This window comes from Glycine max, chromosome 7 (assembly GCF_000004515.6).
Source record: "Glycine max cultivar Williams 82 chromosome 7, Glycine_max_v4.0, whole genome shotgun sequence".
In the NCBI taxonomy this organism is placed as follows: domain Eukaryota; kingdom Viridiplantae; phylum Streptophyta; class Magnoliopsida; order Fabales; family Fabaceae; genus Glycine; species Glycine max.
Genome location: NC_038243.2, coordinates 1,207,916 through 1,234,142, shown reverse-complemented (window position 1 = coordinate 1,234,142; position 26,227 = coordinate 1,207,916). Strand labels below are relative to the sequence as shown.

The 26,227-nt window shown below is 32.4% G+C and overlaps 4 protein-coding genes across 9 annotated transcripts; 2 read left to right on the top strand and 2 right to left on the bottom strand.

Annotated features, from left to right (window-relative positions):
- Positions 1–4,536: 4,536 nt before the first annotated feature.
- LOC100526849 (histidine-containing phosphotransfer protein 4-like) lies at positions 4,537–6,433 on the top strand. The gene is given in 6 exon segments (NM_001248039.1): positions 4,537–4,613; positions 5,237–5,367; positions 5,470–5,541; positions 5,741–5,812; positions 5,975–6,047; positions 6,153–6,433. Coding segments are annotated over 6 exon segments (456 nt in total). The 5' UTR covers positions 4,537–4,553; the 3' UTR covers positions 6,201–6,433.
- Positions 6,434–8,815: 2,382 nt separating this feature from the next.
- LOC100800148 (protein PAF1 homolog) lies at positions 8,816–13,215 on the top strand. Of its 2 annotated transcripts, XR_005892310.1 has the most exons (14): positions 8,832–9,035; positions 9,121–9,991; positions 10,209–10,277; positions 10,377–10,484; positions 10,569–10,749; positions 10,826–10,902; positions 11,002–11,121; positions 11,246–11,351; positions 11,821–11,907; positions 11,990–12,058; positions 12,219–12,290; positions 12,395–12,538; positions 12,628–12,900; positions 13,075–13,215. XR_005892310.1 is itself a non-coding variant. In XM_041017194.1 (13 exons), exons 2-13 carry the CDS (start codon positions 9,183–9,185, stop codon positions 12,763–12,765), a joined length of 1,980 nt encoding a protein of 659 aa, XP_040873128.1. In that variant the 5' UTR covers positions 8,816–9,035; positions 9,121–9,182; the 3' UTR covers positions 12,766–13,057. The 2 variants fall into 2 exon arrangements, 1 of the variants encoding a protein (XP_040873128.1); XM_041017194.1 differs by lacking the exon at positions 13,075–13,215 and having other exon boundaries at positions 8,816–9,035; positions 12,628–13,057.
- Positions 13,216–14,029: 814 nt separating this feature from the next.
- On the bottom strand, positions 14,030–16,171 carry LOC100798568 (uncharacterized). 4 transcript variants are annotated; one of them, XM_006582861.3, is made up of 4 exons: positions 16,012–16,171; positions 15,704–15,829; positions 14,856–15,618; positions 14,030–14,547 (listed from the first exon to the last, which is right to left on the bottom strand). In XM_006582861.3, the coding sequence occupies exons 1-4, from the start codon at positions 16,072–16,074 to the stop codon at positions 14,327–14,329; spliced, it is 1,173 nt and encodes a 390-aa protein (XP_006582924.1). In that variant the 5' UTR covers positions 16,075–16,171; the 3' UTR covers positions 14,030–14,326. The 4 variants fall into 4 exon arrangements, with proteins under 4 accessions (XP_006582924.1, XP_006582925.1, XP_006582926.1 ...); XM_006582862.3 differs by having other exon boundaries at positions 14,030–14,517; XM_006582863.4 differs by having other exon boundaries at positions 15,704–15,852; positions 16,012–16,156.
- Positions 16,172–17,191: 1,020 nt separating this feature from the next.
- Positions 17,192–24,007, bottom strand: LOC100797509 (lysM domain receptor-like kinase 3). Of its 2 annotated transcripts, none has more exons than XM_006582983.3 (11): positions 22,855–24,007; positions 21,745–21,825; positions 20,788–21,090; positions 19,959–20,104; positions 19,788–19,877; positions 19,578–19,683; positions 19,114–19,265; positions 18,922–19,019; positions 18,686–18,833; positions 17,962–18,069; positions 17,192–17,679 (listed from the first exon to the last, which is right to left on the bottom strand). In XM_006582983.3, the coding sequence occupies exons 1-11, from the start codon at positions 23,462–23,464 to the stop codon at positions 17,515–17,517; spliced, it is 2,007 nt and encodes a 668-aa protein (XP_006583046.1). In that variant the 5' UTR covers positions 23,465–24,007; the 3' UTR covers positions 17,192–17,514. The 2 variants fall into 2 exon arrangements, with proteins under 2 accessions (XP_006583046.1, XP_006583047.1); XM_006582984.3 differs by having other exon boundaries at positions 21,745–21,822; positions 22,855–24,006.
- Positions 24,008–26,227: the final 2,220 nt, after the last annotated feature.

Below are 26,227 nucleotides of genomic sequence, written 5' to 3'. Positions count from 1 at the left end.
AAGTTGACTTAGTCATCCAGTGAGATTCAGAAATTTTTGTGCGAGTGAAAATATATACACATGAATTGGTATAAGGTTAATAATATCATATAATATCATTACAAGTACAAACATATATTACAATTATTCTTTGCAAATTTAATATTTTCACCACGGTTCCACATCAAATTCTTGATGGTATTCATGGCATAAAATCAAAAAGATATTGGGCAACAAAAGTGAAACATAGGTCATGCAGTTTCGTAATAATATTTTTTTAATGTTTTAATTATTATTTTTTGTCTAATTATTATATTTATTACATTTGAAGATATATCCAATAAAGATAATATATATCTTAAATAGTTAACTGTTATGTATCAATTTGACAATTTTGTAACTAAAATATAAAATAATTATGAAAACAAATGCATGAACAATTATGGTTGTATTTGGAAATTCATTTTACTGGCGTTGAATGGACCTTTTCCATATTTCAATAGAAAATGTAAAAGGAATAAAAGGGTTGGATTCACAATAAATTGAACATAATAGACATACAAATACCCTAACATACAAGATTAAAAGAAATCAAAACTAAAATAAAAACACAAAAAACTAAATAAACGCTTTTAAACAAACTAAAGTAAAATATCTTTAATAAGTATAGAAGTAATTTTCAGTAAAAAAAAATGCAGTAGATTATTATAATAGAAAGATTTAAAGGTGATTTTTCAAAAAGTAAACTGTCCACTAAAATAAAACGAGTATGAATACAAATACCAATATATAATAACATTAGATATAACAATAGCAATTAAAATGTAATTATAATTTTTACTCATTAATTAAAATATAACAATATACTGATAATAAGAAAAGATAAAATTTTAGTGGGGACAATTGCCCCTACTCTCATGATGTAGATCCGTATCTACAGTCATTCCTAAGTTTTGATTTGGAGATAATCTTAATTTATTGATAAGTGTATCAATTTGTTAAAGTAATATTAAATGATAAGGTAGAATGTGAGTCTACATGGGTTTTGATTATTCTCAGAGTTTGTATATACCGAATTTTAAGCAGCAGAATGACTAAAAGCATATATATATTTCATAATTAAAGTGCAGAAATGTAAACTACAACAATGATAAATGACATAAAAATAGAACAAGGTGCAAGAGACAATAAAAACAAACACTCGGGTGTGAAAGATGATATTTAGTCTAGGTTTTTGTGGAAATGTTAAGTATTTGCCCTACCAAAATTACTTTTTATGCAATGTTAAAGATTTTTCACCATTTAAAGTTATTTCAACTATTACCTTTATCAACTAAACTACTCTAATCATGATTCTTCGTGCGAAAGAGACTAAATCACTTAATTTCACTCCTAATCCCTTAAGAGCTAAACCAAATAATTTGCTTTAACAAAAAAAATGCATAAATAAGACTAAATAACATCATTATATCCCTAGACATGAATTACCTAGAATCTCCTTCAAGCTTTTAGGGTAAAAACATTTTCCAATGATTAAAACCATAAAACATACATGTGAATGGATGATCAAACCATGAACAAGACAATAAACTTAGAAAGGAAGCAATAGTATTGAAATAACATTAAATGGATAATTAAAATCATTACATCAAAGAGTATTTTGTATCCAAGCCCCCAACAATAGATAATTTAGTCTTTCATAGTCATGAGAGGCTCAAAAACAAAAGATGAAACAAGAAAAATGGAAGAAGAGCTCCCAAAGTGGATGTTTTTACTTCAGAGCATGCCTTGAACGAACTCCTTCCAAAAGCCTAGTGCCTCTTTTATATCCTTCAACCGTTGCACTATTATGTTTTTTTTTCTTAAAAAATCACCATGTGTGTTGAGTGTACATGCATAATACATTTGGCTTAAGTGATTGCGCGTTAAGCCTTCAAATGCATGCTTAGCATACATGCATGATACAACTGGCTACTAGCCTGGCTTTTCACACTGAGCATGCATTGGCGCACTAAGTGCACTACTCCAATTCTTCATACATCTTTCATTAATTCTTTTGTTGATGTATCCAAAAACTCTACAAATAGAACAAAATATGGTCAAATCATTAACTTTAGCATTTTTAAGATAAATACTCAAAAGAATATAAATTCTTATTTTTTAAGTCAAAAGAAGTATCAAAAGAAGAAAAATTAGATAATTGTTATGTAAATTAAGTGCACAATCTAAATATGTATAACAATTATCAAATAACTCACTAAATAACAAGTACCTTACATTACCTCACTTAAAGGATAAACAACCTTTCATAGCCAAATGTATTATGCATATACACTCAACACATTCAAACTAATAAAGGTTTAATTATCATGCTTGTTGATTTCTGTAGTAAGGAGCTTACTTTTTTTAGTAAAAATTTTAAGTTACGAAGATTAAAAAAGTTTAAGGAATTATTTTTATATAGGTATCAATATATAATTTTTTTATTAGTTAATGTTAGTTTGTTAGTTTTTTTAAAAATGTTAGTTGGAGAGATTCAAGTCAACAATCTCTTTCTCCCTCCTTCTTTATCCACTCTTAAGTTTTTTGGTCCTTTTTAACCACTAGATCAACTTTATATCTAATTTGTCTCTTATATACTTATAAAATAAGAAAGGAAACAAAGTAATATGTATAAAAAAATTATGCACGTAATTCTTAATTAGTTTAGGAAAAATCTTTTCTCATTGTTGGAATTAGTGATGTGATTTTTCTTCCTCTTTTCTCTCAACCTTCAACTCGGACATGTCTCTTAACTAATAGGTCGCCCATTATATTGTTTCCTAAATTTAGGCATTCTTCTTCCTCTTGTCCGAAAAAAATTCGACTTTAATTCAAGGAAATTTCTGAATTTCATTAAATCTTAGAGATGCTAACTAGAAAAGTGGAAAAAAAAAATTTAGGCTTAAATTTATTTTTAATTCTTATAGTTTAATGGTTGTATAATTTTGATCTTTAAAAATTTTTTATAGTACATTGGATCATTCACATTTTTAAAATTTAACAATTTTAATTTATGGTTAGTCATTTGTCAATTTTTTAATAAATTACATGACATCTAAGTAACGACGTGACATTAATATGTTAATGTGATAAATGAAGTGACAGTCTAGCATGAACGTTGATATGGCATCGACAATCCAAATTTTGATCCCTACGGTTATGTCAACATATTATCAATGTCTTGCGAGTACATGTGTTATATTGACAAGTCATTCGCCACATCAACATATTAGTATCATGTCATTATTGATGTCGCATAAACATTTTCCATTAAAAAAATTAACTACAAACTAATAATAGATCAAAATTGTTAAATTTTAAAATTTTGGAAGAGCAAATGTGTAATAATTTTTTTTGACAAAATTTTACAATTGTAAAACTGTGTAGACCAAAAATGGATTTGAGCCAAGATTTTACCTAAAATAATATTTTTTTAAGGAAAAAAATATTTTTCTATGACATATTGCTTTGTTTCCTTTTTTTTATTATACATGTGCATATATATTTTAAGGAAAGATGAATGATATTCACGGTTTCTTTTTAACATTATCCATGTGACTAATTTTTTTTAAAAAAAATATTAATTTTGATGGATCACACTTTTAAAGTAGAAGAAATAATCTTTAAATGAAAAGTATGACCCATCAAAATTTGTGATCTCCAACAAATTTTAATCAATCACAAATTATTGGAAAGAGAGTATCAATGTTATTTTTCTTTAAAAGTTATATAGACACTTAATATGTTACTCAACATGTAATGAGAGAAAAAAAAATATAGATATAATGTGATAAGAAGATAAAGATAAAAAAAATTAAAGTGTTAGAGGATGTTTAAAATAATAAGATATTTTTATATTATTACTCACGTTTTAATTATTTTGCCTTAGAATGACGTGTTACTATACAAAAATAACCAAAGTTTAGATATTAATAAAAATATCATTATTTTATAGCGGCACAATTTTCCTGTGCATTGTGACTTTAACCTCTTAAAGTCCACATAACTTGACCAATATGGCCTTAGATACAGCAGACATACAAACCACGAAATAAGTATAAAAATTTGACAAAGTAGGATATTTTTCACCTATAATTACAAAACTTGTTTTCAATAAAGCGCAAGGACGTAATCCATCAATTTCCGTATATCCATCCATGTGAAGTGTGAAGAAAATATGATGTTAGTGGTGATATATATAATAAAACATTCAAACGTGCAAATACCATTCAAGAAGATACTCTTCCCCCTAGTGCTTACGAAGTGCCCCTTTCCTTGACACGATTTCACTCTCAAGTGCATGCAATGCAACATTCGAATTTGCCACCAGCTGCTCCACCCCTCAATGATGAAAAGGAAAAGGCGAAGCTTTTTGTCTTGTGCTTCTCACTTCATAGATCCTAGACACCTGACATCTTTTCTCTGCTATAAAACCCTTCCTCTCCCCACCTCCATATCATGTTCAACCACCATAACAACTTTCTCTGCCTATTTCTCTCCCACTTCTTCTTCTCTCTTCACTTTTACTTATAATGGACAGAAACCAATCCCGCAGGCAGGTTGCCGCAATGAAACAGTCCCTCTTTGATCAGGTTATTCCCTCTTCCTAACACTAATTTGTATGTTCATCTACTATATATGAATCTTATGTTCTTTAATTTATAGCAATTTGCAACATACAAAAAATGTTAGAGATCACACATTAACTACTTATATGGCCCAAATAAATCGCCTTATGAGCTAAGCTAGCTTCTGCGGTTGATTTAAATTCAAACTCAAATTCTAAGATGATATCAGAGTCAATCCCAATGATTGTTGTTGAGCCATCATCCGATTTCGGACAACACAAGCTATCTTTGCTTTGTTTTAGTCTTTGCACCAGGATCATTCATTAGCAGGTGTAAAAATGCATAGTCAATTGGTAGTTAATGAAAATTACATATTCCACTTCATCAGAATCCTGATTACCTTAAATCACAAGACACAGGAAAATTGTGCCATGTTCATAGCAGGCATGGCATTAGCAACTATGGTAACTGGTAAGGGAAGCATCATGCATTGGAACTAATAACAGATAATGGAGGCTTCCTTCAATATTGTTTCTTCCAAACTCAAAGAATCCACACTTTCAGATGGAATGTATACTATAGATTATGCAATGTTCTGCTAGCTCCATAGCACTTCAATGATGGATTTTAACATTGGTTCTCTGCAGGGGTTCCTGGACGAACAGTTTATCCAACTGGAAGAATTGCAGGATGATGCAAATCCTAACTTTGTTGAGGAAATCGTGACTCTTCACTACCGTGATTCGTCACGGCTTATCTCAAGCATAGAGCAGGCTCTGTAAGATAATTAATTTCACCATTCATTCTATTTTCTTGACTTTTTCCTTTTTTCTAAAAAAAAAAAACTGATGAATGGATTTGTTCATTATTTTGCTTGTAGCAAAGAGAGGAACCCTCTGGATTTCAACAAGCTGGACACACTTATGCATCAGTTCAAAGGAAGCAGTTCAAGGTAACTATAGAATAGTCCAAATGAAAATACTACCAACAACAATTACTGTTGTTATTAACTTATTTATAATTAGTATACTACTAAATTGAGTGAAATATTATTTAAAAGTATCATCAGGTACATACTGTGTTGGCTTTATCAGAACAAAGAATCCTAATTATTTAAATTCTTTCTTTCTTGTGTGTGTGATGGATTGCAGCATAGGAGCCAAAAAGGTGAAAGCAGAGTGCAATCTGTTCAGGGAATATTGCAGGACAGGAAATGCAGAAGGGTAATACATCTTTCACTATTAGATTATAGTTTTACTCTCAATTTGTCTTACACAAGCATATGTGCAAAGCATTAAATAAAAACAAATGATGTTTCTCTCACCCAATTGTAAATTTTGCTAACCGATGAATAGTGATGGTACTGTTTTTGTTTGAATATGCAGATGCATGAGGAGCTTCCAACAACTGAAGAGAGAATATGCTGCACTGAGAAAGAAACTTGAAGCTTATTTTCAGGTGACTAGACAATAGAAAAGTGAAGTTAATAAACTGTGTATTTGTAATGTAAAATTGTTGTGTTTGGCAATGTGGTGTTAAACTGATGTTCCTTCTTTTGTGCAGTTGGCTAGGCAAGCTGGACCCCAGGAAACAGCATGTCGCTCCAAATGAAGACTTGGATGAAAATATGCATAATAGGGCAAATGTAATGTAATAGGTGAAATTTGTAGCATAAAAAAAAATACTATATATATTCACCACAGGAAAGTGATGTTCGCCCTTTTGAGATATTTTGTTTCAAAATATCAGTTTTGTTTTTTTAGATGTTATAGGAATATTACTCTTGCACTTTATGCTATATAATATAATACATATAACCCTGCAATCCACGTATGGGCTTGTGTAAAATGATATGTTCGTAATTTAAATGTTTCAAAATGTAATTTATTTATAATTTATAACATTGGTTACGACGAAGCTTTTAGGCATTGTTAAAATTTACCTAGATACTGTGATACACGTTGTGGTTGTCTTTCTCTAGGCAAATCTCTAGAGTACAAGTATCTCGGATCTTGGACCATAATAATCGTGTATAAAAACAATAGAGGTTATTACAAATAAAATGCGTGAAAGTATCTTTTAGACTTTTTACCTTTATGTTAGAAGTTTAAATTACTTTACCTTTTTATATTCTTTTCTACAAATATTTTATATTTATAAGGATTTTTTATATCCAAAAGACCTAAAGTATCATTAAAATTGATTGAATATTTATCATATATGTGGTACGCATATCTACAATTTTTTGTTGAAAAAAAGTTATATCTAAGTACCTTTCCTCTCTTTCATTGGAAGTGAGTACTCTATGAAACAAGTGAATAGATCACAATAGTTGGATGCTCTTACTGCAACAATGATATTAAGGATCAAAACAATATATCGAAATTTTGTCCAACAACACCTATATATTATAAGGGGATGCTTAAAAAAGTCTATTTCAATTTGTAAAACTCTTATAATCATCTTTTTTTTTTAAATAACGCTTACAATCATCCTATAAGTTCTATTTAACTTATTTTAATAAAATTTACAGTGTAGTTTATAATTAAGCTTTTATTCGATATAAACATGTTGAATAAGTATTTAATTAAATTATTTACTTAAATACGTCCTAAATCAGAATTCTTTTTTCATAAAAATTTATTGAATAAATATTTTATTAAATTGTTTAATTTTTGTATCCTTAGACTTTTTTCTTGTAACATCTAACTTTATTATTTAACATTTTGATATTTTTTAATCCAACATACTATCAATATTTTTCGCCTCTTGCTTTAGGCGACACTCCTTACAATGCCCACTGTGACCACATAACAAGTGTAGAGCCTCGTACTCAACATGATATTAATGTTCTTTGATATTGACTCCCCCTTCCCATGATTGGTTTATTTAAATTGATCTCCGCACAAACCTAGTATCCATTTTGATTGGTTTTATAATAACAAAAGTTAGACCTAATAGAAAGCTTTCGTCATAGAACGCAATATTCAGACTTAAAAATCTAATTTAATCCAACATACTATCAATATTTTTCAACTTCGCAGTGAAGTTCTGTGACTTGTTTTGATTATTAAGTAATGGTCAGTGACCATCCAAGGACCTTGACCATATAATATCCATGAACAACATCTTACAAATCAAATCCCTATTGAATTTTTCATAATGATTTCAATTTGAAAAACATAATGGGTTACTCAATATGCTTACCAAGTAATTTGATGGCGAGGACTTCTACCATGGTTCGCATAACTCCTTGAAATGATTGTCATCAATAGTCACTAGAGACGATAAATTATTTCCATGTTTCCACCTTTAAAACATCACTTGCAAAAAAATCCCTCCTTTTTCTAAGAGGTAGGAGAAGTCTACCCACCAATTTATCTAAAAAAAAATTGTTATTAATCTTTCATAATAAATAGATATTTTATCCCTCCTTTTTTTAAGAGGTAGGGGAAGTCTACCCACCAATTTATCTAAAAAAAATCGTCATTAATCTTCCATAATAAATAGATGTTTTATCCCTCATTTTTTTAAGAGGTAGGGGAAGTCTACCCACCAATTTATCTATAAAAAAAATCCTTATTGATCTTCCATAATAAATAGATGTTTTATCCCTCCTTTCTTTAAGAGGTAGAGGAAATCTACTCACCAATTTATCTATAAAAAAATTATCATTGATTTTCTATAATAAATAGATGTTTCATAGATTTCTCATTATGCGAAGAACTTGTCAAGAACGCAACACCCTAGGTGTTTGTCATTGTACTTCAATTAGAATTTATCAATTACCTATATAGATCAAATTTATACTAAATAATTGAGTTAAATACGAAATTATAATTTTTTTTGTTAAAATTAATATTTACGAAGTGGAAAAATGCCTCACCCACACATGGGTTCGAAAACATGTGAGTTTTACCCTGGATAAGAAATTAAAATAGGGTATGGGCTCGAAGTTAGATCTCACACGGGAAAACTTTTGCAAAAGCTGGGTCATGTTTTAAACAAATTTTAATAAATAATTTTTTAATCTTATTAAAATATACACAAATTTTGGATTAATGAGAAGACTTTATTTTTAGAAAAAAACAATATTTTTCAAATTAAAAATCGATAAAAATAAATATTTTTTTTTCAAAATTTATATTGAACCAAAAAAAATATTTAATTATTTATACATATAAAAACACATTTGATTTATGAACTTTGTTTTGATATTTATATTTGCATTACAACTACTGAATTACCATAAAACAAAGAAAAAACCGTCTCTCTCAGCTCGAGTCCGAGGAATGATTACCGAAAGAGAAAAAGGGGAAAAGAAAATTATAGCATAAGCTGTATTCATAAGCTAAAGAAATTTCATTTCGGTGTTATCAATTTGCTGTGTGTTCTTCTTCTGTATCGTATCACCGTCGCGCGATTTTCCATCTCCACGACTTCGAGGTACACGACGATGATTCATAATGAGAACCCACTTTGGTTTTGATTATTGTTGCTGTTGTTGTTAACTTGTTATTGTATGTTCTAGGGTTTAGCTGGTTTGAAGCTTAAGAAACGAAACCCTAGCTTGCAAAAAGTGGTTGTTAAGGAATGGCCTCTTACAGGCCCTTCCCTCCTCAATCGAGTCAAATTCCAAACCCTATCCCAGGTGGGAATCATCAGTATAATAATAATCAAAATCAAAATTGGGGTGCTTATGGAGATCCCTCTACTTCTTCATTCCCCCAAATCCCTCCAAATTCCAATTATCATCAAAATCAACAACATCATGTTCCATATGCACCTCCAAATCCCCACCACCCTCACTATCCATATCCACCACCACCTCCGCCGCCGCCACCGGAGGCTTCATACCAGCCTCCACCACCACCACCACCAGCTCCTATGTATTATCCCTCTAATAATCAGTATAGCAACCAGCCACCTCCACCGCCGCCGCCCTTGTCCCCACCACCACCACCTCCCCCGGTTTCGCCCCCTCCTCCTCCCGCGGTAACTCAGAACAACGAAGAGCGGCACTTCAAGGAGCCTTCCACGTCCGGCCGGCGTGAATACGAGCATTCCAATCACGGCATTGCTCACAAGCAGCACAAGCAGCAGCCTCCTGTGCCAGTGAAGAAGATGAACAACGGGCCTCCTGGCAGGGCTGAGACCGATGAAGAGAAGAGGTTGAGGAAAAAGAGGGAGTTTGAGAAGCAGAGGCAGGAGGAAAAGCATAGGCAGCAGCTCAAGGAGTCCCAGAACACTGTTCTGCAGAAGACTCACATGTTGTCCTCTGGGAAGGGGCACGGCATGATTGCAGGGTCTCGAATGGGAGAAAGGAGATCTACTCCCTTGTTGGGTGCTGAGAGGGTTGAAAATAGGTTGAAGAAGCCCACAACGTTTTTGTGTAAGCTCAAGTGAGTATGTTGATATCATTTTATGTTTGAATTTATTGTTTTAAGTTCCCTTGTGTCATTTTTTCCAGTTCAGTTTATATTTTATCAGTGTTGGTAATGGTCCATAAGGGGGGCAAATGATATGTTGTTGTATTTGGATGATGCATGATTTCATCTAGTGGTTTTGTAGTGTTTATTTCTAACACTGACAATTTTTCTGTGTGTATTCTCATTTAAGATTTCGAAATGAACTTCCAGATCCAAGTGCTCAACCTAAGCTTATGGCCTCCAAAAAAGATAAAGATCAGTATGTAATCTTTTTGTAACTTTACATCAGTTTGTAGCTAGGAAATACACAGATAAAGATCAGTATGTTATCTAATTGTAAATTTATGATTGTTGGCAGATATGCAAAATATACAATCACATCTCTGGAGAAAATGTACAAACCCAAGCTTTTTGTGGAGCCAGATCTAGGGATACCTCTAGATCTTCTTGATCTCAGTGTTTACAAGTACTGTCCTCAGTTCCTTTTGTAAATTTGAATACTTGAATGGATTATGTTGATTGAGAAGGTCTGATGAACCTTTTTATACAGTCCTCCCAGTGTCAGACCACCTCTTGCTCCAGAAGATAAAGAATTGTTGCGAGATGATGAAGCTGTTACTCCTATTAAAAAAGACGGCATAAAAAGAAAAGAGAGGCCTACTGATAAAGGTGTTGCATGGCTTGTCAAAACACAATATATATCTCCTCTAAGCATGGAGTCAACAAAGCAGGTATTAGTCATATATATTGATATGATGATGCATTACTCTCACTACAAACAAAAACTTATGAACATTTTATTTGTAGTCTTTAACTGAGAAACAAGCTAAGGAGCTGAGAGAGATGAAAGGAGGTCGTGGCATTTTGGACAATCTCAACAGTAGGTATGCATATACCACCCTTACAAAGTCAATTGTAGTCAGATAAATTACGATGTGAAAGTAATTAATATCCTCTAACTTAAATTGAATTCTCTCTTGTAGGGAAAGACAAATCAGGGAAATTGAAGCATCATTTGAAGCAGCTAAGTCTGATCCTGTTCATGCAACCAACAAAGATTTGTATCCTGTTGAGGTTATGCCGTTGCTGCCTGATTTTGATAGGTATGGCACCATATATAACTTCCATAAGTAAAGTTGTTACTCACCCGTGTATTTTATTAATTGGTATTTTGTATGTGATATTAAAGTTTAACCTTTTGATACCTTCTACTGTCCTGCTTTGCAGGTATGATGATCAGTTTGTTGTTGCTGCATTTGATAATGCTCCAACAGCTGATTCAGAAATGCATGCTAAGATGGACAAATCTGTTCGTGATGCCTTTGAATCAAAGGTAAGCTATGTTGCAATTGCAAGGATGAATGTATTAATAATCAATATTTCTAATTTCCTTCCTTTTTTAAAGGTTAAAACTTAAAAGCATGTTAATTACTTTTTTTTTTATCAGCTCATGTTAAATACTTGTATGATAGTATAAAAAGGAAATGCATTGTCACTAAAATAGTTTGCAACCTTGCATACATTACCTGTTTTTTTAATTTTCTCTTGTAGTTTTGATTCAATATGTGGTGGAGCTATCTACTTTTGTAAAGTTCAATTTACCTTTGTTTGTCAGTTGGATAGTGATTGGCTAAATAACCCATGTCTTAATTACCTGATCGGTAGTCTTTTGGTTCTGTATATGTTTGAAAGTAGAAACTTATAAAATATGTCAAGTGACTATTATTTTGGTTTCTCTGTTGATCAATGGTGATGATTGCTGAATGTTGTTAGACTGAATCCTATCCATTTGTGGCTTGCAGGCAGTTATGAAAAGTTACGTTGCAACGAGTTCTGATCCTGCTAACCCTGAGAAGTTTTTGGCTTATATGGTCCCAGCACCAGGAGAGGTATGCATTAAATTTAAATATGGATTTCAATTTTGAAACATTAGTTATCGTTCATAATTCTGTGTTAACTTTGTGATGGCAGCTGTCAAAGGATATATATGATGAAAATGAAGATGTCTCGTACTCTTGGATACGCGAGTATCATTGGGATGTATGTAGAAATATTTTAAAAATTCAAAGAATATACCATAAAATTACATCATGATTTCGTTTTAAATTTTCCATATCTAATTTTAAGTTGTTAACCCTCTTAATGTTAAAATATATATTTTTTTTAACACTATTCTGACATTTTTGTAACATCTTAATAGGTTCGGGGTGATGATGCAGATGATCCCGCAACATTCTTAGTTGCATTTGATGAGTCAGAAGCACGCTACTTGGTATTTCTTACAGCCAATATCTGTCTTTCTCAACTTATGGATTAGAACAGTTTCGTGGTTACACAGTGACAACGTGTTAATCTTTTAGTAAATTTGATATGCAGCCTCTTCCAACTAAACTTGTTTTAAGAAAAAAGAGGGCAAAAGAGGGAAGATCAGGTGATGAGGTTGAGCAATGTCCAGTACCTGCAAGAGTGACTGTAAGGCGAAGGTCTAGTGTTGCTGCAATTGAGCGGAAGGATTCTGGGGTATGTCACTAAATTTATCTATTAAGTTTGTCATTGCATTTGTATACATGAAATAATTTCCTATATACTGGATGCTTTCAACTTTCAAGGTATATACAAGTTCAAAGGGAAATTCCTCGAAAAGAGGTGGCTTAGAAATGGATGATGGTCTCGAAGACCAACATAGAGGTGCACCACACCAGGACAACTATCAGTCTAGTGGAGCAGAAGATTACATGTCTGATTGATTATTTCATGCAAATGCTGCTGCCTTGAAGCAAATTGATCCAACGAAATGGTTGTTGGATTGGCTGCAGATAGCTGAATTTGTTGCAGCCTTTGTGCTTCAATGAAGAATAACCAATGACAACTCCCATATTTTTGTATGTCATTTTAACTTACTGCACATACTTTCAGATTGTAGGCAGCTGTTAAATCAATATAGATTTTCTTTCCAATACCATTATATTAGAAAAGATTGAAAAATAATGAATTGTAAAAATCATGTCAGACTAAATGGAATCCTGACATTTCTCTGAATGATTTTTTGTGAACAGCTTGCCAATGAAATTACTCTCTTCCCGTTTATCCTTGTCTATACGATGTGGCATTCAGATTCAGACATGCTTGCTTTTGTTTTCATTATTGATTATTGACGTTGTGATATTGTTTTTCAAATAATGAAATTATGTATGTGTGTAACTATTAGATTTCGTTTAAATGTTTAATTTAGTTTGAAATTATATTGTAATCCTAATTCACTAAAATTCAAAAGCATTACTTAAAATTTTCAAAATAATGTATTAGAGAATAAAATGGGTGCAAACAATACATCATGCTGTTTGTTTTAGATTTTTAAAATGGTTTAGACGTTTACCCGACGCGTAAACAAGACATCTTGAGAGAAAATCATTTTTTTCCTCCTCAAACGCGGTCAGGCGTTGGGAGCAATGTAATTATGAAACATGCTATAGATTATAAAGGACTTAGCATGAAAGTTCGAAGGTTTCTTCCTTGGATGAATGTTAGATATATGCAATTTATCATTTCTTATATTACTCATGTGCCTGTATGCTCAATCACTAGCAGAGTCTAAATTAGAGAGATTAATATATGTAGGTTACACGTTTAAACTATGATGATTCATTATTTAAAAAAATCAATATTCCTATTTATTAGAACACGTAGTGTTTATTCTTCTTTCTTTGTTTTGCATCAATATTTATAAATAAAAAAGTTATATTCCGGCGATTGCACCAACTGTTAAGAAATATATGCAATTAAAAGTATATTAATATCAATGATATAATCAACCACGAGTAGGAGTTTCGATCATGCCTTACTGCATTTTTGCATTTAGCTTTTAATCTCAAGCTCTGAAGGGGCCACGTCCAAACTCAATACTTAATGAGCTTCTGTACAGAATAGTACCAGAGTCCAAAGTAAGCCACACAATCAGGTTAAGATCAACACATCATCGTCTATGTAGTTAAAAATGACACAAGAAAATGAAGTTGGAGAACACTGGCGTATGCCATCCTATCATATGTCATATGATATTAATACCAAAATAAAAAGGTCTGAGAATATTGATAAAGAGAAGAAGCATTAGAGAGAAAATAACAAAATGCGCATTTAGCATGCGTCGCCTGTAAGTACATGAATGAATTCTTTTGTCGTCTAGGTGGAACAAAGATAAAATGCACCAGCCTCATTGCTACAAATCTTACATGAACCAGCATTTACAAGTCAAAATTTTCTAATGAGACTATTTGCTTGCATATATCTTGACACTTTCATAACTTCAATTTATTCATCACAGGAAGCTTCTTCCAGTAGGTCAAGAAACCCTTTGTGAGCACTCTTTTGAACTGTGGGTACCTTAGGTTGACATCCCCAAGTGGATGCTACCTCAAACTTCGTCCATAACTCCTTCTTCAAAGTATTTTCACCAGGACATTTTCCCCTTTGAAACGAACTTTCAGGCATGGGAGTGCTCTCTACATGTGATAAATTGCCAACAAAATTATCTGCTCATAAAGAGAACAATAACAGTTTTTTCATGCATGAAACCCCCCGTTAACCCAACAATTGCAATAATAGATCAAGACCATGTTTGAATAAACCTCTCAATCATGAAAATAATTAGGTGAAATAAGTTAAATTTCTTCCATAAGGTAAAAATCAACTTATGCAAAGATCTTTCATCTAACTTCTCCACGAACAAAGATACATAAATTGATTTTAACTTATAGAAAAAGTTTTATTTTCTTCTCTCAAAGTGCTTACTGGGAAATTTATCTAAATAGAATAATTGCAATTTGCAAATAAGCATTACCTTGGTTACAAGATTCTTTGGCTTGATTATGATCGTTTGAAACATCATCATCTTCAAACTTGCTGACTTGTTCATTAAAAATATTGTCAGCTATCTGAACACACAAGTGACCATCAATCTTTTTTTCGTCAGGTGGCTCCAACAAAACACAAGTTTTAGGAGGAGAGGTTAACCAATCGGGCGACACTTCCACGGTTTTCTTCCCAATTCCTGACTTGTGTATCCCTTGGAGCTCCGGATACATCAACGACAAATCACGCGAAGAATCATCACTGCCAGAAGATTTTGAATCACTGCAATGAATCCCAACAGGATAGGGAGTGCCCTTGCGAACCTTGTGATCCCCACCCAAACGCGAGATTTCGGATATGGGTTCGAGCAAAAGGCAGGATCTAGGAGGTGACATTTTCAAGCACGGAGTCATCATAACAAGCATGGATCTGTCTTGGTTGTTTGGAAGTTTCTGCTTAATTGGTGTTGGTTTCACCATATCACTATCCTTGAAGGTAGTGGTTGATGATGTGGTGGGAGGAGGGAAATATGGTTTAGGTTGGTGGTGTTTGGACGATAATGGAAGAGGTGTCAGCATGAACATCTGTCTACCTCTTTTGACAGTGCAGTTGGCACGCCATGACACCAGGGGTGAAGGAGATACTAAATTTAAGGTTGTCTCTTCGGGTTTGGGACGGTCGCATTCTCTGGTTTCATCGTCAGAAACTATGTCTTGAGGGTTAAGGGCATTTTGAATTTTGGGAAGCCATGGCTGAAATTGAAAAAAAAGAAAACATATTAGAAAGAAAGAAAGAAAAAAAAAATGAATGAAGAATGGGGTTGGGGTAGGGTTTTACCTTCAAAGAAGAGAGCATGTCAGAAAGGACACGGGAGAAAGACTCGATTTGCGTTTTGCCCTCTTTGCTTATGGTTTTGTTGTTCTTGTAATTCACTTCAATGGCTTGCACGACAACCTCGTCAATCTGCGAATTCATTAATTCTAACACTGGTTTCTCATTATTAGTCTTTTTCATACGTTAGGTTAGAAATGTAGGGCTAATAAATAATCAATGACTGCATTTGCTCCCTCGTCTTCAACCGAGTGAAAAATGAAAGGATTTTTTGCATTTTATGAAAGAAAGGGAAAGTGAGAGTACGCACGCACCTGAAGGAGCAGAGAAGAAAGATTGGAGCGAAGGCGATGAAGATCGTCTTCAACCAAATCCATGTTCTTCGTTCTTCGTTCTGCTTATTTGAATTTTTCGCCAACGCGGGCGGGGTTGCACCAAACCGCGTCGTTTTCGGGTTTTTTGTTTTGGACATTTTAGCCCATAAATTTAAATAAACGCTCCGAATTAATAATCATTTACCACTTACCAGTGTTTTCGGCCCGTAATTTTTTTTTTCCTGGTTATAAGATTTTATTTCATGTGTATGGATTATATTTTAACTAAAATATGCTGAATTATCTCTTTCTCTCTTCTCTGAAGATCGAAGAAGATGAATAAGTTTTCAATAAAATTAAGGATAAATTTAAAAAAATATTATAAATTTAATACTAATAATTAAGTTAACTAACTTTCTTAATAAATATAAATCAATCAATTATCTTATAATTAGTAACGGTAGGAGTACAATAAAATTATTGTATTATATTATTATCATATTTATCTTTACATTTACGTGTCATATGGAGTAAATACTTATTTAATTTAAATATTATATTTTTGGGCATAATGTGTATATCTATGTGTTTCAACATTCACCACTATAATTTGAATTTGAATATTAATATATTTATAAACTAATTTAAATCTCACTTATAAATATTTACCTATATATAATGATTTATTTGATAATGTTGCAGGAAATATTTTTCTCATGTAATCTATATATTTACTCGTTACAAATATTCCGTACGATTACTGCCAATTTCGTTATCTACCAAATACTTGATACAATCATTTCTTTTTAAGAAAAAAAAGTCTTGCTAATTGATAAACAATTATTTACACACTTGTACATTTATTTAGTAATTGTGGAACCAAAAGTGCAATAAGGCTTAAGTTTTCAAATCATTTTCTTCTTTATTTTGAAGTTAAAAAGCAGTGGGTGCATGAATGAAAGAAGCAGTCCTTCCGCAATATCGTAAACTTGTTCTACACATACAAATATCCAATTATCTTCATCAGCAAGTTCTATTATGAATCCAAGCAACATTTCCAAGACAAAACCAAAGTTATAACCATAAAATGAAGTAATAATCACATGATTCACATCATACCTCTATACATAACTCTCAATGAAACCGAAATAAAATATTAGAACAGAAGAAACGCAAGGAATCAAAGAATATAAACATGCATAGATTAAATTCGAATTACAACTTATACCAATACAAATCACAGAGCAATAAAATCCTTCTTCTTTAGCTCCGTCATAACACACTCTACATTACACCAAAAAATTTCTACATATTAGAATGCAGCTAAACAAAATCAAGGTATAGCTCATAATAAAGCATTAAGGAAAACAAATGGCCAAAAATAGATATTGACCCACCACCATGTCCCAGTTCCTATGGATCCATCACTATCAAGCAACCAACGAAAAAGGTATAGAACAGGATACAGATAAAAAAGAAAAAAGAATCTATCCTTCTATGTAACTATCTTCCCTGAACAAGGCCACTGAAAACCTGGCTATTCCCAGCTAGAGTTGCTTCCCACTCAACTGAAGACAGCAGAATCTGTGAAAGGGATATCACAACTTGTCTCATATCAGGTCGTAAGATGGGGTCCTCATCCACACATTGCTTTGCCAACATGGCCAACTAATATAATACCAAAACAACAAAAGAAGAATGAGATACACTAGTAAAGCATAATGCAAAATTTCATCCCTTTAAAAATAAATGGAACAAGTTATTCTTCTGACTAATAATATCATAATATGAGAAAATATACAGTTGCATGGATTCCTTGTCTCAGGTATGTAAAAACTTTATTTTGATTATGCTTCCAGCTGAACAATCTTAAATTGCCCCGGTTAATAGAGTCAAGATACCCAAACCAATCTGGATGAGAAAAAATATGTGAAAAATGGAGAAACTAACCTTAAATACACAATCATGGGGATACAGATCCATCATATTTGGATCAATATATTCTCTCAAGCTTGACATGCTCATAGAATCAGGCGAATTCCTAAGAGCTCCCAGCATCTACAATTTTAACAAACATCAATGGAATACCCCACAAAATGGTTGCAATGGTAAAACACTAGAACTGCTATCATAAATGAAATAAGGAGAAATATAGAGGTTTTAGAACATGCATAACCAACAACTGGTACTGCTGAGAAAAGCACATATGTAGCAGCCAAGTTCCAAAAACCAAGAAAAGTATTCAATAAATTCTCGTCATTTTATCCAAGGTTTACAAGTGTACAAAAGTAGCATAAATATGAAAATCCTTTTGAAAAGATTTTACTGATATAAATTTGGTGCAGATGACTTTCCAGAAATTTGTGGCACTCTACTTAACTCACAATATGCCCAAATGACAGATTAGGAAAGAAATCATACACTCAGACTATTGATCCTTGAAGGCCCCATATTCATCTATTGCCACATGGCTCATATGAAATTCAACACAAGTCTCTGCCCTCTATTTAGTTATTTTCAGTCCTACTGGCATTCTGAATATTAAATATTATGGGATTATCATCAAGAATGACTGCTAAAGTTATTCAAGCCCTTACAATCTTTTTCATGAAAAGGCAAGGCAGAACTATATGCTTGTAGAACTGTTATTCAAAACAATGGCTTATAAACTTACTATGGATGCCAGTGAACGTCTATCAGCATTTTTTGACATTGTGCCTTCTGATCGGATGATGGCCTCTTTTCCTGATATGATCTCAAAAAGGACAACACCAAATGCGTAGACATCATTTTTAGTGGTCGCAAGACCATCACTCAAATATCTGCAAAATATAAGAAATAAAAAATTTATATATTATTTTATGCAGGACGAATAATTTTTCAATTAAAATGTTATTGAACGATACTTACTCCGGAGCAAGATATCCATATGTACCAACAACTTTGGTAGTTGAAATTTCTCCCTCATTTGCTTTCCCAACAAGTTTCGCTAACCCAAAATCTGAAATCTGGAGAAGCAGAAAGAGATCAAAGACAAACAAAATCAACAAATGTGAAACACTTCAAAAGGATGTGAAATCTAGTGTATAAATTGTTTATTACTTTTGCTCTAAAGGAAGCATCAAGTAAAATGTTACTTGTCTTGATATCACGGTGAACATAATGAGTTTTTGTGTGCTCATGTATGTATTCAAGGCCCCTAGCAGCATCAATTGCAATCTGAACCCTCATGATCCAAGAAAGCGGGGAGTGACCTATAAGCAAGACAAAAAATGGACACAAACAATAAAGAGTGCTCTTAAAATAGTGCTGGAATCAGATTGAACCCCTTAAACCTACTGGGAAAAAGAAAATCCTCGATGTTATATTGAACAGTTGCCTGTCTCATCACAAGAACCAGGCAAAACACTGCAAGCAGTTAATTTCCAAAATTGCACTGAAGAAAGCATTTCATTAAATTTTCAAAAATTTGAAAATTTATAAGCACCAAGTCCATAAAACTTGTTTCTTATAAATAGGATCAGAGGTAATATTCTACAGACCAAAGTGTAGATGCATAATCTTACCCTTATTTTGAGGATCATGCAAATGGCTTTTGAGTGAACCCTTCTGAGCATATTCATATACTAGGAAAAGCTCCTCATGACTAGCTGCATAGCCAATCAATTCTACCTTGACAACATTAATCAAAAGTATGACTCAGACTTTTGAAATGTGCCAAGCTACTGGCTCCAAAATCAATGCATATAATTTATTTTGATTAAAAAAGAAGTTACCAGATTAGCATGATGAACCTTGCACAAAACTTTCATCTCTAACATAAACTCTTTGGTTTTAGTAGCTGTCATTCTTTTAATAGCAACTTCCTACAAAGACTTAAGCAAAAATGGTCTGAGAAAAAATACTCACTTTATATTATAACAGACTTCAAATATAATGCCAAAAACCTGATCACGGAGGAGGCTATAATAAACAGAACCATATGTTCCATGCCCAAGTAGACTTGAATCAGAGAAACCATCAGTAGTGGAGAAAATCTCTTCATATGTAAAGACAACAGGCTTATCCATGTCAAATACGTCAGGCCAAAGAGCTGCAATGATAATAAGCACATTATGCATAAATTTCAATTTTAAAGGTCAAATCATTAATATTGGTACTACACAGAGATGTATAATAAAACCAACAGTTATATATCCAAGTTCAAACAATTGCATGTATACAGGAGGCCATACTAATAACATATTAATGAATAATAAATATAAAACCAAGGGAGAGTTAGTTATAAGTTGTTAATAATGCATCTTACTTTTGACTTTGCATCATAATGTCGGAAAATTACTATTGGAATTCAAGTACAACCAACTTGACAGACAGAAAAAAATGAGTGCAAGTCATACAATACCCTCATATATGAGTAAAGTTTTCTGATATCATGTTTTAAAAAGTGCAGGACCATATAATCTAGGACCTCATGCTTTTTGCATGCACAACTATATCGGAGACTGGACCATATGAACACCAATCATCCAGTGCAATATCCATCAATACTCAACAAAATTCGATAGAAACCTGGCATTAGCAGCAGGCAAACCCTTTCCCCTATTCCTCCCTTAATCAAATTTGAAGAGGAATCTTTAAACAGATAGGACCACTAAATATTTTTAGTAGTTTGCTGGAGAAGATAGAATAAAACATGCAAAACATGATTACTTCATGCTGAAATCATAGGTACAATATACAACTTGAGAATCAGTAAGTAAGTAGGTTAGTTACTTGAAGCTTTGGGAACCATAATTGTGTGATTGCTGGATTCACCATCTGTTTGCTTCTGATCAACATGTTTGCCACATATGTACCTTCCAGAACCACAAAAAAAACTTGGGTTCCGAAGAATATGGAATTTATGAGAGATCTTGCCCTCAGCATCTTTCTCATGAGTTCTGGTATCAGCAAAACAATTTGATGATCTCAGACAAACACAGAGAATAACAGTTAATATTATTAGAACAAGCGCAACTCCTAAACCCCCAACGATCCATCCATAGGGTACATGAGCCTTATGATTGACTTGATCAGCTGTAACCAAAAAATTAAACTAATTAAGTAAAGTGCACAATTTATAACACAGATAACTAGGAAATCCTACCTAAGTTGAGTACCTATATGAAGAAAACCTCAAAATAATAAAAATAAGAAACTCAGAGCAGAATTTACCAAAAAGCTACTCACTAAAATTAATTTGCAAATGAGAGTATGTTTATTACTCATTTTTATTATCATTGAATTTGCTGAGATTTTAAATAAATAAGACTTGTGGCATCTCCAGACCCCTCTACCACCTGACCCAAACCCCAAGACTATTATCATATGTCACAAGTAAAGCCCCGTATAACTACCAGTCCACACAAGTGTCTCCTTCATAGAGATCTACATATCCATTAGATGAAGCTCTTAGCTTCACATTATGCCATGAAGCCACAAAGTAACTTTATTTTATTTGATCCAAGTGAATTAGAAGCATGATCATTTTAGCACTGGAATTTGGAAGTTTCAAAATAAACAATAAGAATCATCTTAAAGTTTATGCCTGAAAACTTTTTCTTTTTGTTATTAATATCTGCAAACAAACTTTAACCTCGTTTAGTTTGTACATAGATAGAGACATGACAGACAAACTACAAAGCTAAAGGAAAACTTATTTTCCTTTTTACAGCATATGTTGATCAATACCTGAAAAATTATCAAAGGATGGGGAAAGAACAGGAACCGTTGGAGCAGCATTATTCAGGGGATAAGAATCACCAGGAACTGCTATCCATTGAAACAATTCAAATTGCGGTCAGGATTGGAAGGTGCCTAATATTATTGCATTTCACAAATACAATTGGAACATTTGTAACAAATCCAATATTATTGCATTACAGAATATGTAACAAATCCACCTCCCTCGAAGAAACTGATCATATTTGTCCCAGAGATAATGTTCCTTGACTTAAGTTGCAGGACTAAGACACATGACATCAACATAGAAAATAGGATATTCTTCAACTTTCACACTGTACGGAGAGACTAACATAAACCACTCTTTAACTACAATCTTCTTACAAAGATAACACTATAATTAAATTTACGAGTTGATTTAATATTAAAATTTTGTATCTCATTTGGAAAAACAGTCCACAGGGAAAAGACAAGACAAAGAAAAACCTCAGGTTCAGAAATATAACTGCAGTCTGCAATCCCTCCAATCTAGTTCCTTGTTAAAGCAACCGATGCATTAAAATAGACAATACTTTGTTTCAATTTTTTAGCAATTGATAGTAGTAGGTATTTCCCATACACGCATGAGTTTCTCAACACATTAATTGCCACCAGCCTACCACTCATAACAAACCAAGAATTTTCCCATTTCCCAACTACTTGAATAAAATCACTTTCACTTCATAATCAGCTCATTAAATGTACACATCATCTTCGCACATTTCATTTGTCAGCTGCTTTATAAATAATAACATATCATGAAATTCCCTTTTATCTTGATAAAGTATATTTTCTTTGTTTAATCACCTTAAAAAAACAATACTCAAAAACCACTATATTCGGTCACTTTTTCCCAAATTCCAAATACAAAACCCTCAAACATCCCTAACTCTCACATTCCATCCCATCCAAATATTCCAAAATGAACAATAAGTCGCTGCATAAATCAATAAAGACGTTAAGTCTAAAACATCCTCCACCAAAAATGAATAAAACCAACCAAAACAACCCTCTCAAACATATATTCACAACCACATACACACAAGAAAAGGATGAAGAAGATTGGAAGAAAGGACTAACCAGAATCAAGGGGTATATAATAAAGTGAACCAACAGTGACATTATCAGGATTACCAATGCCATTCACACTCTCAATGCTATCCATACTAACCCCAAATCTGCTTGCCAAGGACTCAACACTATCCCCATCTCTCATCACATAACTGACTAAATAGTTCCACAGTCCACTGGAGCAGCCACAGAACAACCTCAGTGACACAACAGCACCATTCCTGGCCATCCTGGTAGTGTTGGGAAGGAAAGCAAGGCCATCATAGGCATCCATCACCATGTCATACACCAACCCCTCATTGGATTTCACAGTGAAAGTGGTGTTGGACACGTATTTTTTTATGCCAGCAGCACAAGAACAGTTCTTCCTTATGAACATGTAACCCCAACCGTTGCCTTCAACTGTGATGTCACCAGGCAAAACATCAAACATGCTTTCAATCAGAGCAAGTGTGTGGTTCGGTCCACGCTTGAAGGCCATGAAAGAAGTGCAAACACGGCTTGTGTCCGTACAGTTCATGGGTTCTGTGGGGTAGCAGGTGCTGCAGTGAAGGTGGAGCTGAAAGAGGAGAAAGAGAAGAAGCAACCCCCAATGGGGTTTTTGCACCAGAACCATCATTGGTTGGTAATATTAAAGTGACGAGAATTTTGAGCAAAAGGGTCAATGAAAATGAACCAAAAGTGCGAGCTTGATCCAGAGAAAGGAATGAACTTGATCCAAGTTTGAAGCAGAAAAGTACAACGAAGTACAATTTCAGATGGGAAAAAGAGTAGGAAAATCCAGATTGGGCAGAAACTAGAAAGCAAAGTGATGGGATTTTGATGCTCCAGCTTAAAAGAACTTGATTTTGGTTCCTTCTTCTTTAACAAATTGTTGAAAAATGACAAAAAAAATAACAGAAAAAATCAGAGTTCAGGAATAGAAAAGGTGGTGGTAAGTAAGGTAACAGTAATAGTTAAGGGGGTTTGAAGTTGAAGGGAAGAAGAAGAAAGGAATGAAGAGAGTGTAAAGAGAGCATTTGTATTTTTGTTGTGTATGTAATTGTAATGACTAATGACTAATGCATTGTTTCTGGTAACTGGTAAACAGCTTACTCAAAGTAAACAGAGAAAGCGACCTGCAAAGAGGCAACTTTCAGAACCACCCACCTCACCTGGCAGACTCTAATGTTTGAAGAGACGTTTTCTCTTTTGACACTTTCACCCCTTCCTTATATGGAATTGCCAATTGGAAACAACCACTTTCTAAGATAATTAAGCTAAAAAAGGCAAGTAATTGCTTTCTGTCTATTTTAAGTTTTTAACTAGGTCCCTTCTTTTTTTTAATGATATTCATGAATTACTTGAATATATATGTTGTTTAAAATATGTTTGAAATTAATTTGGTAAATGGGCATTAATTTATTTTTTAGTTATAAAAATGGTAAAAACTTCAATGATGTAAATATAAGACTAATTTAATATAAATACATTGATAATATAAATCAACATGTTCACATTACAAAATTTGTGTTTCTTAATCAAATTAGACGGAATTCAAATTTTGACTTTAAATATAAAATAAGTTATGTTAGAAGAAAAAATATTTAAAATGTGTAGACTCGTTTACAATTTTAAACGAAAATTAGTCAGTTCTAATAATGAATATTTTAGACCAATATCATGATAAAAAAATTTATATTACAATTCAATTATTAATAATTATATATGATAAAATTATTAACTTTTTAAGAGTATATCTAATAATAATTGTTTATAGAGATATCAAACTTAAAAATAGATTCTTATATAATAATTTTAGCATTGAAACATCTGTCATGATAGTTTTTATATGAAAATTATTGTTTCTATAAGTAATTATTCTTAGCATTCTTTTAAGAACTTTTTCATATTTATATCACTCATCTTAAGTTCTTAAAGATTGTATTATTGAAAAAGAAACTTGTTAAAATTCTTAAATCTTATGTGATATCGAAAAATGAATCAAAAATAAATTGAATAACTCCATCATAATTATATCTTAGCACACCCTTGGATCAATGGAAGTATTAATTATTATTTATACAAATGTTAATATATGTTAAAATGCTTTTTTACAACTAAAATAACAGTTTTATTTTGCTCAAAGACTCAGAGTTAGTACAAAATAGAATTATTTTTTTAAAAAAATTGATAATGAAAATCAATTGTAGAAAATAAGATAACCAATCATCTAAAGTTTGAAAGTTTCAATTGAAACAAGAATAAATTATATATATATATATATATATATATATATATATATATATATATATATATATATATATATATATATATTGAGGATAAATGAACATATATAGATATGCACTTTGATGGTAATATTTTTGAAGGCATGTATGTAATTATAAGTATTGATGGTGGGAAAATAATAAACAACTACTAACATTTTATTGAGTGAAATTACTTCCATAATCAATCGAAATTCGAAACAGAGGGCCCATAGACAAAAATCTAGTTTCATAAATGTAATAGTCCTATGTTATACTACAAAAAATTTAGAAATACATATGTATCGTCAATTCATGAAGCCTATGAGATTTTTATGGTGTGAGGATAATATGGGAAATAAACATATGGTTACGGAAAAGGGAAGGCACTACATAGAGAGAAAATAGCTGGCAATAGGCAAAAGAAAAGGACAGTTTTTGGTAGTGGGTCCCACGCAAAAGGAGTCTCCAATGTGACCAAAACATCTCCGAGGAGTTCTCAAAAGTCAAATCATCGGAGACTCGTCAATAATAAGGTAAGAATTCGTTGACCTTTATGTTGTTTGACTGGTGGAAACCGACATAGAGTATGTATGATTCACTCACTGCATCTCAAAACTTTATTATTACCTCACTGTAACACAGAGCTCCAGCTGCAACCCTGAACTTTCAGCAGCTTGTCCTAAAGTGAACAACAATTACACTAACAAATTAAAATAACAGTACTAATCATTTATAATTCAATAAACATAAAAAACACTGAACTATAACTGAATTAGATATGCTTAGTTTACATATTTAAAAACTTATTAACTACAGGAATTATTTTTACTTTTTTAACAGTATTTAGTTGCCTTTGTTCATTGAGGTAGAATTAATTATATTATTCTTTTGATAGATTAGTTATATCTTTTGAAAAACCTATACTATAATTTATTACATCGTATGGAAAACAGTTTCATCATGAAATGTTTAAATAAATTTAAATTTTAATACTGAAATTAAATTTTGAAAATTTAACATAGGCCGATTATCTGAAACAAGATAAATTACGACTCGTTAAATTATTACATGTCAAATTACCTATTTTGTAATCATTTTATTATAGATGACATTTTATGAGATTAGAAAGCACG